This window comes from Tachypleus tridentatus, chromosome 10, assembly GCF_004210375.1.
Source record: "Tachypleus tridentatus isolate NWPU-2018 chromosome 10, ASM421037v1, whole genome shotgun sequence".
Classification (NCBI taxonomy): Eukaryota; Metazoa; Arthropoda; class Merostomata; order Xiphosura; family Limulidae; genus Tachypleus; species Tachypleus tridentatus.
In genome coordinates this window covers 116,855,085-116,867,879 of record NC_134834.1, presented here as the reverse complement: position 1 = coordinate 116,867,879, position 12,795 = coordinate 116,855,085, and the positions used below count along the sequence as shown (strand labels likewise).

Below are 12,795 nucleotides of genomic sequence, written 5' to 3'. Positions count from 1 at the left end.
GTTCATACACATAAAAAAACATTTAGTACTTGCTTTAGGAATGAACCATTTGCACTCAGATGGTTGACTTTGTAACCCTACTTTTTTTATAATCACTGTGTTAGGTGACCAAAGGTAATTCATGTAGTTTTCAAATATGTAACTTTAAAACCAAAAAAAAAATATCAGATACCAGAATAAAATGTTCCAAAACTTTTGTAATATATCTGAAATTTTAACTAAGCTACAAATAAATTGAAAAATTCATCTACTGCTTGGAATTATGAAAACACTCAATACATAAAGCTTTTCTTGCACACTATTGTCCTTAACTAAATAAACGAGTTTTAGGATTATTGTACAATACATAATGTGGTGTCTGTTGTTTACAAACATTTTCATCTGACAAGGATGCATGATTGAATAATATGCTTCAAATGCAAGAAGAAAATGAGAGAAAAACATAGAAAAAAGATATAAAGGTATTTATATCTTAGCAAACTTGATGTGTAACTTGTGTATTACTAGTTGCTTCCACAGCCTGTTGTTTAAGATACTGTTTTGAAGTGTGTCAGAGAAATAGATGTTTTCAGTTCTACAACCAACAACCTATCTTTCCAGGTAGAACTGAAAACATCTGTTTCCCTGAAACATCTCAAAACAGTATCTTGAACAAATTTTTCAAAGAATTTTCACACAAAACTATCAACATAATTTCAAAGAAATCTAAAAAACAACCTCACACAAAAAGATATTCTATAAACAACTTAAAACGAGACAACATCAAAATTCTAAAAGCAGATAAAGGCAATGCTATAGTTATAATGAAAACAAATGAACAGATTTAAAAAATGAACAACATCTTGTCAGACACAAACAAATTTAAACTACAAAACACAAATTCAACAAAAACACATAAAAACCAGTTAAACAAAATACTACTACAAATGAAAAAAAAAACAACACAATCTCAGAAAAACATTATTCTTACCTATGAAAGACCGACTCACGCCCACCACAACTATACGGCACTCCAAACATCACAAACCTAATTGTCTACTATAACCCATAATGTCGACCTATGAATCATTTAACTAGAACCTTGGTAAATATACAACATGGACATTTTCTAAATATGTAACATAAGCTGGTGATGTAGAAAGAAGGGTATGTTTAACTACAACCTTGGTAAATATACAACATGGACATTTTCTAAATATGTAACATAAGCTGGTGATGTAGAAAGAAGGGTATGTTTAACTACAACCTTGGTAAATATACAACTTGGACATTTTCTAAATATGTAACATAAGCTGGTGATGTAGAAAGAAGGGTATGTTTAACTACAACCTTGGTAAATATACAACATGGACATTTTCTAAATATGTAACATAAGCTGGTGATGTAGAAAGAAGGGTATGTTTAACTACAACCTTGGTAAATATACAACTTGGACATTTTCTAAATATGTAACATAAGCTGGTGATGTAGAAAGAAGGGTATGTTAACATTACGTTAATGTTGTAGAAGGAAGGGTATGTTTAAGTACAACCTTGGTAAATATACAACTTGGACATTTTCTAAATATGTAACATAAGCTGGTGATGTAGAAAGAAGGGTATGTTAACATTACGTTAATGTTGTAGAAGGAAGGGTATGTTTAAGTACAACCTTGGTAAATATACAACATGGACATTTTCTAAATATGTAACATAAGCTGGTGATGTAGAAAGAAGGGTATGTTAACATTACGTTAATGTTGTAGAAGGAAGGGTATGTTTAAGTACAACCTTGGTAAATATACAACATGGACATTTTCTAAATATGTAACATAAGCTGGTGATGTAGAAAGAAGGGTATGTTTAAGTACAACCTTGGTAAATATACAACTTGGACATTTTCTAAATATGTAACATAAGCTGGTGATGTAGAAAGAAGGGTATGTTAACATTACGTTAATGTTGTAGAAGGAAGGGTATGTTTAACTACAACCTTGGTAAATATACAACTTGGACATTTTCTAAATATGTAACATAAGCTGGTGATGTAGAAAGAAGGGTATGTTAACATTACGTTAATGTTGTAGAAGGAAGGGTATGTTTAAGTACAACCTTGGTAAATATACAACTTGGACATTTTCTAAATATGTAACATAAGCTGGTGATGTAGAAAGAAGGGTATGTTAACATTACGTTAATGTTGTAGAAGGAAGGGTATGTTTAAGTACAACCTTGGTAAATATACAACTTGGACATTTTCTAAATATGTAACATAAGCTGGTGATGTAGAAAGAAGGGTATGTTAACATTACGTTAATGTTGTAGAAGGAAGGGTATGTTTAAGTACAACCTTGGTAAATATACAACTTGGACATTTTCTAAATATGTAACATAAGCTGGTGATGTAGAAAGAAGGGTATGTTAACATTACGTTAATGTTGTAGAAGGAAGGGTATGTTTAAGTACAACCTTGGTAAATATACAACTTGGACATTTTCTAAATATGTAACATAAGCTGGTGATGTAGAAAGAAGGGTATGTTAACATTACGTTAATGTTGTAGAAGGAAGGGTATGTTTAAGCTACAACCTTGGTAAATATACAACTTGGACATTTTCTAAATATGTAACATAAGCTGGTGATGTAGAAAGAAGGGTATGTTAACATTACGTTAATGTTGTAGAAGGAAGGGTATGTTTAAGTACAACCTTGGTAAATATACAACTTGGACATTTTCTAAATATGTAACATAAGCTGGTGATGTAGAAAGAAGGGTATGTTAACATTACGTTAATGTTGTAGAAGGAAGGGTATGTTTAAGTACAACCTTGGTAAATATACAACTTGGACATTTTCTAAATATGTAACATAAGCTGGTGATGTAGAAAGAAGGGTATGTTAACATTACGTTAATGTTGTAGAAGGAAGGGTATGTTTAACTACAACCTTGGTAAATATACAACATGGACATTTTCTAAATATGTAACATAAGCTGGTGATGTAGAAAGAAGGGTATGTTAACATTACGTTAATGTTGTAGAAGGAAGGGTATGTTTAAGTACAACCTTGGTAAATATACAACTTGGACATTTTCTAAATATGTAACATAAGCTGGTGATGTAGAAAGAAGGGTATGTTAACATTACGTTAATGTTGTAGAAGGAAGGGTATGTTTAAGTACAACCTTGGTAAATATACAACTTGGACATTTTCTAAATATGTAACATAAGCTGGTGATGTAGAAAGAAGGGTATGTTAACATTACGTTAATGTTGTAGAAGGAAGGGTATGTTTAAGTACAACCTTGGTAAATATACAACATGGACATTTTCTAAATATGTAACATAAGCTGGTGATGTAGAAAGAAGGGTATGTTAACATTACGTTAATGTTGTAGAAGGAAGGGTATGTTTAAATTACAACCTTGGTAAATATACAACATGGACATTTTCTAAATATGTAACATAAGCTGGTGATGTAGAAAGAAGGGTATGTTTAAGTACAACCTTGGTAAATATACAACTTGGACATTTTCTAAATATGTAACATAAGCTGGTGATGTAGAAAGAAGGGTATGTTAACATTACGTTAATGTTGTAGAAGGAAGGGTATGTTTAAAGTACAACCTTGGTAAATATACAACTTGGACATTTTCTAAATATGTAACATAAGCTGGTGATGTAGAAAGAAGGGTATGTTAACATTACGTTAATGTTGTAGAAGGAAGGGTATGTTAAAGTACAACCTTGGTAAATATACAACTTGGACATTTTCTAAATATGTAACATAAGCTGGTGATGTAGAAAGAAGGGTATGTTAACATTCACGTTAATGTTGTAGAAGGAAGGGTATGTTTAAGTACAACCTTGGTAAATATACAACTTGGACATTTTCTAAATATGTAACATAAGCTGGTGATGTAGAAAGAAGGGTATGTTAACATTACGTTAATGTTGTAGAAGGAAGGGTATGTTTAAGTACAACCTTGGTAAATATACAACTTGGACATTTTCTAAATATGTAACATAAGCTGGTGATGTAGAAAGAAGGGTATGTTAACATTACGTTAATGTTGTAGAAGGAAGGGTATGTTTAAGTACAACCTTGGTAAATATACAACTTGGACATTTTCTAAATATGTAACATAAGCTGGTGATGTAGAAAGAAGGGTATGTTAACATTACGTTAATGTTGTAGAAGGAAGGGTATGTTTAAGTACAACCTTGGTAAATATACAACTTGGACATTTTCTAAATATGTAACATAAGCTGGTGATGTAGAAAGAAGGGTATGTTAACATTACGTTAATGTTGTAGAAGGAAGGGTATGTTTAAGTACAACCTTGGTAAATATACAACTTGGACATTTTCTAAATATGTAACATAAGCTGGTGATGTAGAAAGAAGGGTATGTTAACATTACGTTAATGTTGTAGAAGGAAGGGTATGTTTAAGTACAACCTTGGTAAATATACAACTTGGACATTTTCTAAATATGTAACATAAGCTGGTGATGTAGAAAGAAGGGTATGTTAACATTACGTTAATGTTGTAGAAGGAAGGGTATGTTTAACTACAACCTTGGTAAATATACAACATGGACATTTTCTAAATATGTAACATAAGCTGGTGATGTAGAAAGAAGGGTATGTTAACATTCACGTTAATGTTGTAGAAGGAAGGGTATGTTTAAGTACAACCTTGGTAAATATACAACTTGGACATTTTCTAAATATGTAACATAAGCTGGTGATGTAGAAAGAAGGGTATGTTAACATTACGTTAATGTTGTAGAAGGAAGGGTATGTTTAACTACAACCTTGGTAAATATACAACTTGGACATTTTCTAAATATGTAACATAAGCTGGTGATGTAGAAAGAAGGGTATGTTAACATTACGTTAATGTTGTAGAAGGAAGGGTATGTTTAAGTACAACCTTGGTAAATATACAACATGGACATTTTCTAAATATGTAACATAAGCTGGTGATGTAGAAAGAAGGGTATGTTAACATTACGTTAATGTTGTAGAAGGAAGGGTATGTTTAAGTACAACCTTGGTAAATATACAACATGGACATTTTCTAAATATGTAACATAAGCTGGTGATGTAGAAAGAAGGGTATGTTAACATTACGTTAATGTTGTAGAAGGAAGGGTATGTTTAAGTACAACCTTGGTAAATATACAACTTGGACATTTTCTAAATATGTAACATAAGCTGGTGATGTAGAAAGAAGGGTATGTTAACATTACGTTAATGTTGTAGAAGGAAGGGTATGTTTAACTACAACCTTGGTAAATATACAACTTGGACATTTTCTAAATATGTAACATAAGCTGGTGATGTAGAAAGAAGGGTATGTTAACATTACGTTAATGTTGTAGAAGGAAGGGTATGTTTAAGTACAACCTTGGTAAATATACAACTTGGACATTTTCTAAATATGTAACATAAGCTGGTGATGTAGAAAGAAGGGTATGTTAACATTACGTTAATGTTGTAGAAGGAAGGGTATGTTTAAGTACAACCTTGGTAAATATACAACTTGGACATTTTCTAAATATGTAACATAAGCTGGTGATGTAGAAAGAAGGGTATGTTAACATTACGTTAATGTTGTAGAAGGAAGGGTATGTTTAACTACAACCTTGGTAAATATACAACTTGGACATTTTCTAAATATGTAACATAAGCTGGTGATGTAGAAAGAAGGGTATGTTAACATTACGTTAATGTTGTAGAAGGAAGGGTATGTTTAACTACAACCTTGGTAAATATACAACTTGGACATTTTCTAAATATGTAACATAAGCTGGTGATGTAGAAAGAAGGGTATGTTAACATTACGTTAATGTTGTAGAAGGAAGGGTATGTTTAACTACAACCTTGGTAAATATACAACTTGGACATTTTCTAAATATGTAACATAAGCTGGTGATGTAGAAAGAAGGGTATGTTAACATTACGTTAATGTTGTAGAAGGAAGGGTATGTTTAAGTACAACCTTGGTAAATATACAACTTGGACATTTTCTAAATATGTAACATAAGCTGGTGATGTAGAAAGAAGGGTATGTTAACATTACGTTAATGTTGTAGAAGGAAGGGTATGTTTAAGTACAACCTTGGTAAATATACAACTTGGACATTTTCTAAATATGTAACATAAGCTGGTGATGTAGAAAGAAGGGTATGTTAACATTACGTTAATGTTGTAGAAGGAAGGGTATGTTTAAGTACAACCTTGGTAAATATACAACTTGGACATTTTCTAAATATGTAACATAAGCTGGCTCGTTTTCCAGAGACTCTTTCAATTTTAAATATATTTTTAATCAACTAAATCATAAAGCTTTAATGGCCAATTTTGATGTAATCTCCCTCTTCACAGAAGTCCCCACAACTGAAGCCTGCAAGATAGCTTTAGAACTTTATATCCAAGACCCCAACCCATTGATACACATCCCCAGCAACCAATTAGCAATTCTTATATAATTCACTACCACCAAAACTAACTTTATGTTCAATAACCAAAACTACCTACAAATAAATGGCATAACTATGAGGAATCCCATGTCACCAGTTCTAGCCAACATTTTTCTGACACAGATTGAATCAGAAGCGATCAATTCAACCTTACACCCACCACTGTACTGGTACAGATATGTTGATGATACATTCACATCTACAGAACACACACTTATTTCAACCATGTTAACTCTATACACCCCAACATTAAGTTCACCTGTGAACAGGAAAAAACTCACCAAATAGCATTTATTAACCTCCAGATCACTAGAACTGATACACAATTCAAAACAGAAATCCACAGAAAAATCACCCATACTGGATTATACATTCCCTAAAATTCACCACATGAAACAAAACAAAAACTCAACATATTAAGAAACCAAATAAACACAGCCATAAAACTCTACTCACTAGATAAAATTAATGATGAAATCAACAAAATAAAACAACACTTCATCAATATCAACAAATTTTCTCAAAAAACCGTGGAAAAAATTACTTGTACACACCTAGACCAACAACAATAAATCACAAGACACAACAAACTACAAAACCTTATACTGCTGCATACCATGTTTCAGACATCAGTAAAAAAATAACCAATATTTGGAAAAAACTTACAACAAAACACAACATTCCAGTAAACATCAAATGTATTCAAAAACCATGAACAAAACTAAAGTCAATACTATGTAAAAACTACACTGACAAACACAACACCAAAATAATTCATAAAATACAATGCAACAACTGCCACAACTTCTATATTGGAGAAACGAGCAGAAAAATGGAAACTGGATTCAAAGGATACAAAAAAACATCTTCACACATTTTTGACATTGGGAATACAAAAACAACACAACATAACCACAGAAAACACCCAGATACTTGGTAGAGAAACAAATATAAGTAAATGCAAAATCAAAGAATCCCTACTTATACAGCAACTAAAACCAAAATTAACACAATATTAAGGAACACCTTTATACAAATTAATAACCAAACATCCACCTGCAATGCCACCTACAGTCTGGTGCCCATTTATACTCTCTTCCCTGAGACATGTCTGTCAACAGTCACATTCAAACACTCTCTCTTTCTTAACCTGAAGATGACTTAGGAAAGTCAAAACATTGTTCTCTCCTTATCAGTTAAAGTGTTAATACCCACACTAGCTGCTCTGAGATACATTTTTATTTCAAGTGGGTTTCTCATCATCAAGAAACCTGTATCTCAGAATGTAGCTTGTGTATTACTGCTTGTTTCCACAGCCTGTATTCCAGAATGTAACTTGTGTATTACTACTTGTTTCCACAGCCTGTATCTCAGAATGTAACTTGTGTATTACTGCTTGTTTCCACAGCCTTTATTCCAGAATGTAACTTGTGTATTACTGCTTGTTTCCACAGCCTTTATTCCAGAATGTAACTTGTGTATTACTACTTGTTTCCACAGCCTGTATTCCAGAATGTAACTTGTGTATTACTACTTGTTTCCACAGCCTGTATCTCAGAATGTAACTTGTGTATTACTGCTTGTTTCCACAGCCTTTATTCCAGAATGTAACTTGTGTATTACTGCTTGTTTCCACAGCCTTTATTCCAGAATGTAACTTGTGTATTACTACTTGTTTCCACAGCCTGTATTCCAGAATGTAACTTGTGTATTACTACTTGTTTCCACAGCCTGTATCTCAGAATGTAACTTGTGTATTACTACTTGTTTCCACAGCCTGTATCTCAGAATGTAACTTGTGTATTACTGCTTGTCTCCACAGCCTTTATTCCAGAATGTAACTTGTGTATTACTGCTTGTTTCCACAGCCTGTATCTCAGAATGTAACTTGTGTATTACTGCTTGTTTCCACAGCCTGTATCTCAGAATGTAACTTGTGTATTACTGCTTGTTTCCACAGCCTGTATCCCAGAATGTAACTTGTGTATTACTGCTTGTTTCCACAGCCTGTATCCCAGAATGTAACTTGTGTATTACTGCTTGTTTCCACAGCCTGTATCTCAGAATGTAACTTGTGTATTACTGCTTGTTTCCACAGCCTGTATTCCAGAATGTAACTTGTGTATTACTGCTTGTTTCCACAGCCTGTATTCCAGAATGTAACTTGTGTATTACTACTTGTTTCCACAGCCTGTATCTCAGAATGTAACTTGTGTATTACTACTTGTTTCCACAGCCTGTATCTCAGAATGTAACTTGTGTATTACTGCTTGTCTCCACAGCCTTTATTCCAGAATGTAACTTGTGTATTACTGCTTGTTTCCACAGCCTGTATCTCAGAATGTAACTTGTGTATTACTGCTTGTTTCCACAGCCTGTATCTCAGAATGTAACTTGTGTATTACTGCTTGTTTCCACAGCCTGTATTCCAGAATGTAACTTGTGTATTACTGCTTGTTTCCACAGCCTGTATCCCAGAATGTAACTTGTGTATTACTGCTTGTTTCCACAGCCTGTATCCCAGAATGTAACTTGTGTATTACTACTTGTTTCTACAGCCTGTATTCCAAAATGTAACTTGTGTATTATTACTTGTTTCCACAGCCTGTATTCCAAAATGTAACTTGTGTATTACTAGTTGTTTCCACAGCCTGTATTCCAGAATGTAACTTATGTATTACTGGTTGTTTCCACAGCCTGTATTCCAAAATGTAACTTGTGCATTACTAGTTGTTTCCACAGCCTGTATTCCAAAATGTAACTTGTGTATTACTGGTTTCCACAGTTTTTATTCCAGAATGTAACTTGTGTATTACTGGTTGTTTCCACAGCCTGTATTCCAGAATGTAACTTGTGTATTACTACTTGTTTCCACAGCCTGTATCCCAAAATGTAACTTGTGTATTACTAGTCATTTCCACAGCCTGTATTCCAAAATGTAACTTGTGTATTACTAGTCATTTCCACAGCCTGTATTCTAAAATGTAACTTGTGTATTACTGGTTTCCACAGTTTTTATTCCAGAATGTAACTTGTGTATTACTGGTTGTTTCCACAGCCTGTATTCCAGAATGTAACTTGTGTATTACTACTTGTTTCCACAGCCTGTATCCCAAAATGTAACTTGTGTATTACTAGTCATTTCCACAGCCTGTATTCCAAAATGTAACTTGTGTATTACTAGTCATTTCCACAGCCTGTATTCCAGAATGTAACTTGTGTATTACTACTTGTTTCCACAGCCTGTATCCCAAAATGTAACTTGTGTATTACTAGTCATTTCCACAGCCTGTATTCCAAAATGTAACTTGTGTATTACTAGTCATTTCCACAGCCTGTATTCCAAAATGTAACTTGTGTATTACTAGTTGTTTCCACAGCCTGTATTCCAGAATGTAACTTGTGTATTACTAGTTGTTTCCACAGCCTGTATTCCAGAATATAACCTGTGTATTACTAGTTGTTTCCACAGCCTGTATTTCAGAATGTAACTTGTGTATTACTAGTTGTTTCCACAGCCTGTATTCCAGAATGTATTGGGTTGAGGAATAATTTGTGAGCGTTTTTTCAAGTTAACAAAATATATTCATAAATTAAACGCTTTCGCAAAATATTTCATGTCATTTGGTAGATAATTTTTTGCTCTAATAGATGGTGTGTTTGATTTTTATATGTCTTTAATTTTTGCTTTCATTTTCATCTCATTAAATGGACTGTCAAGTGGACAAAATCGAGCATTTTCGACACCATCTGCTTTTCGCATTTAATTTCTTGCAATTTCGTTTAAAACAATGCATACTATATATCTAGGTATTACATGAAATAAAGTATCATAATAAATGTTTTGGGTGTAATGTGTTCATGCATTGAAGTATTGTATAGTCTTGCATGTAATGCTTGAATGAAATTATTTAAAAACGCTCACGAATTATTCCTCAACCTAATAACTTGTATATTACTGGTTGTTTCCACAGCCTGTATCCCAGAATGTAACTTGTGTATTACCAGTTGTTTCCACAGCCTGTATTCCAGAATGTAACTTATGTATTACTGGTTGTTTCCACAGCCTGTATTCCAAAATGTAACTTGTGTATTACTGGTTGTTTCCACAGCCTGTATTCCAAAATGTAACTTGTGTATTACTGGTTGTTTCCACAGCCTGTATTCAAAATGTAACTTGTGTATTACTGGTTGTTTCCACAGCCTGTATTCCAAAATGTAACTTGTGTATTACTGGTTGTTTCCACAGCCTGTATTCCAAAATGTAACTTGTGTATTACTGGTTGTTTCCACAGCCTGTATTCCAAAATGTAACTTGTGTATTACTACTTGTTTCCACAGCCTGTATTCCACAATGTAACTTGTGTATTACTGGTTGTTTCCACAGCCTGTATCCCAGAATGTAACTTGTGTATTACTAGTTGTTTCCACAGCCTGTATTCCAGAATGTAACTTATGTATTACTACTTGTTTCCACAGCCTGTATTCCACAATGTAACTTGTGTATTACTGGTTGTTTCCACAGCCTGTATCCCAGAATGTAACTTGTGTATTACTACTTGTTTCCACAGCCTGTATTCCACAATGTAACTTGTGTATTACTGGTTGTTTCCACAGCCTGTATCCCAGAATGTAACTTGTGTATTACTAGTTGTTTCCACAGCCTGTATTCCAGAATGTAACTTATGTATTACTACTTGTTTCCACAGCCTGTATTCCACAATGTAACTTGTGTATTACTGGTTGTTTCCACAGCCTGTATTCCAAAATGTAACTTGTGTATTACTGGTTGTTTCCACAGCCTGTATTCCAAAATGTAACTTGTGTATTACTGGTTGTTTCCACAGCCTGTATTCCAAAATGTAACTTGTGTATTACTGGTTGTTTCCACAGCCTGTATTCCAAAATGTAACTTGTGTATTACTACTTGTTTCCACAGCCTGTATTCCACAATGTAACTTGTGTATTACTGGTTGTTTCCACAGCCTGTATCCCAGAATGTAACTTGTGTATTACTAGTTGTTTCCACAGCCTGTATTCCAGAATGTAACTTATGTATTACTGGTTGTTTCCACAGCCTGTATCCCTGAATGAACTTTTGTATTACCGGGTATTTTCAGTCTGTACCCATATTCTTCTGTAGGTAAATAAGTAAAATAAGATGCCTTGTGGATCACCTTCAGAAGAACATCAAATAGTAATAAAAGAAGTAAACCTCATTAACAGATGTATCCTTCATTCAAACAAATCTCATCAATCATAATATATAAAAAAAACTAACCAATCAGACAGTTATAAAACCTTTCACCAGAAATATTGTCAGTATGTTCATCTTCCTGAAACTTCATTCAACTTCATAAAAGATATAATCTTACATATGACACTACTACTTCCTTAGAAGAACCATCTATTCTGGCTAAAGTGACATGCACAACTGGACCTTACATTCCAGAACTGACAACTATTATAAAAATCTCCACTTTAGCCACTGTCTACACCCTTCACCATCAGAAACAACCTGTATATGTTTCAAACTGTTTTATAGATTTTTCTTTAATAATTTATAATATACTAAAGACTTTGAAAACAGACACTTACAGGCAGAGTTCCTGGTAAAGCAGCATCAAACAATGACACTTGGGTATTCGGTGCTGCTGTAAACTGGGTACCGGCACCAGAAAACATTTTTGCTTCAGAATTAATTTGGGCATGGATTTCCAGTCCAACAACACTCTCCCAACACCATTTTGCTTGTCTCCTACAATAAAACAGCCTCATCAAATGTGTGAAGTCTCTTCCTAGTGAAATTTAATGATGTTATTATGTCACAACAATTAATATAAAATATTAAGTTCCTTTCAACAAAATTGTCTTCGTTGCACACCAAGCTGTTTCTAAACATTAATTTGCAACTGTTCATGTAATAATAATATTATCATTATTTTTAAGAAAGTCACTAGACACCTGAAAGCATGAAACTATCTTTCAGGTAATAAATATCCAGCAGTCCAAACAGGTACTTAGCTACTGCATATCATTTATCAGTACATTTAATCCACTTGAGATTTACTTTATGTTAGCAATGCCATTATTCACATAAACAATTAAATGATCAAAATTAGTGTTTCTAGTTATTAATATTTTTAATTATTCAATCTATCCAAGTTTCACATGAGAATAATTAATTGATGGACCCAAGAATTAATCAATTAGTAAATTCTCTAACTGACCACCTATAGCCTTAAAACTAAAATAATTAAATGTAATATTATGTAGTACATGAAAAAATAAATAACCTCAAAAACCAGAACACACAACTATGCCACAA

At 33.1% G+C, this 12,795-nt stretch overlaps 1 protein-coding gene across 1 annotated transcript in view; it reads right to left on the bottom strand.

The window, feature by feature from the left end:
* LOC143230150 (glutamyl-tRNA(Gln) amidotransferase subunit B, mitochondrial-like) overlaps positions 1-12,795 on the bottom strand; it is a 33,328-nt gene that overhangs the window by 19,474 nt on the left and 1,059 nt on the right. Inside the window, 1 exon segment of the mRNA XM_076463226.1 lies at positions 12,066-12,225. Within this exon segment, the coding sequence (XP_076319341.1) occupies positions 12,066-12,225 (160 nt within the window).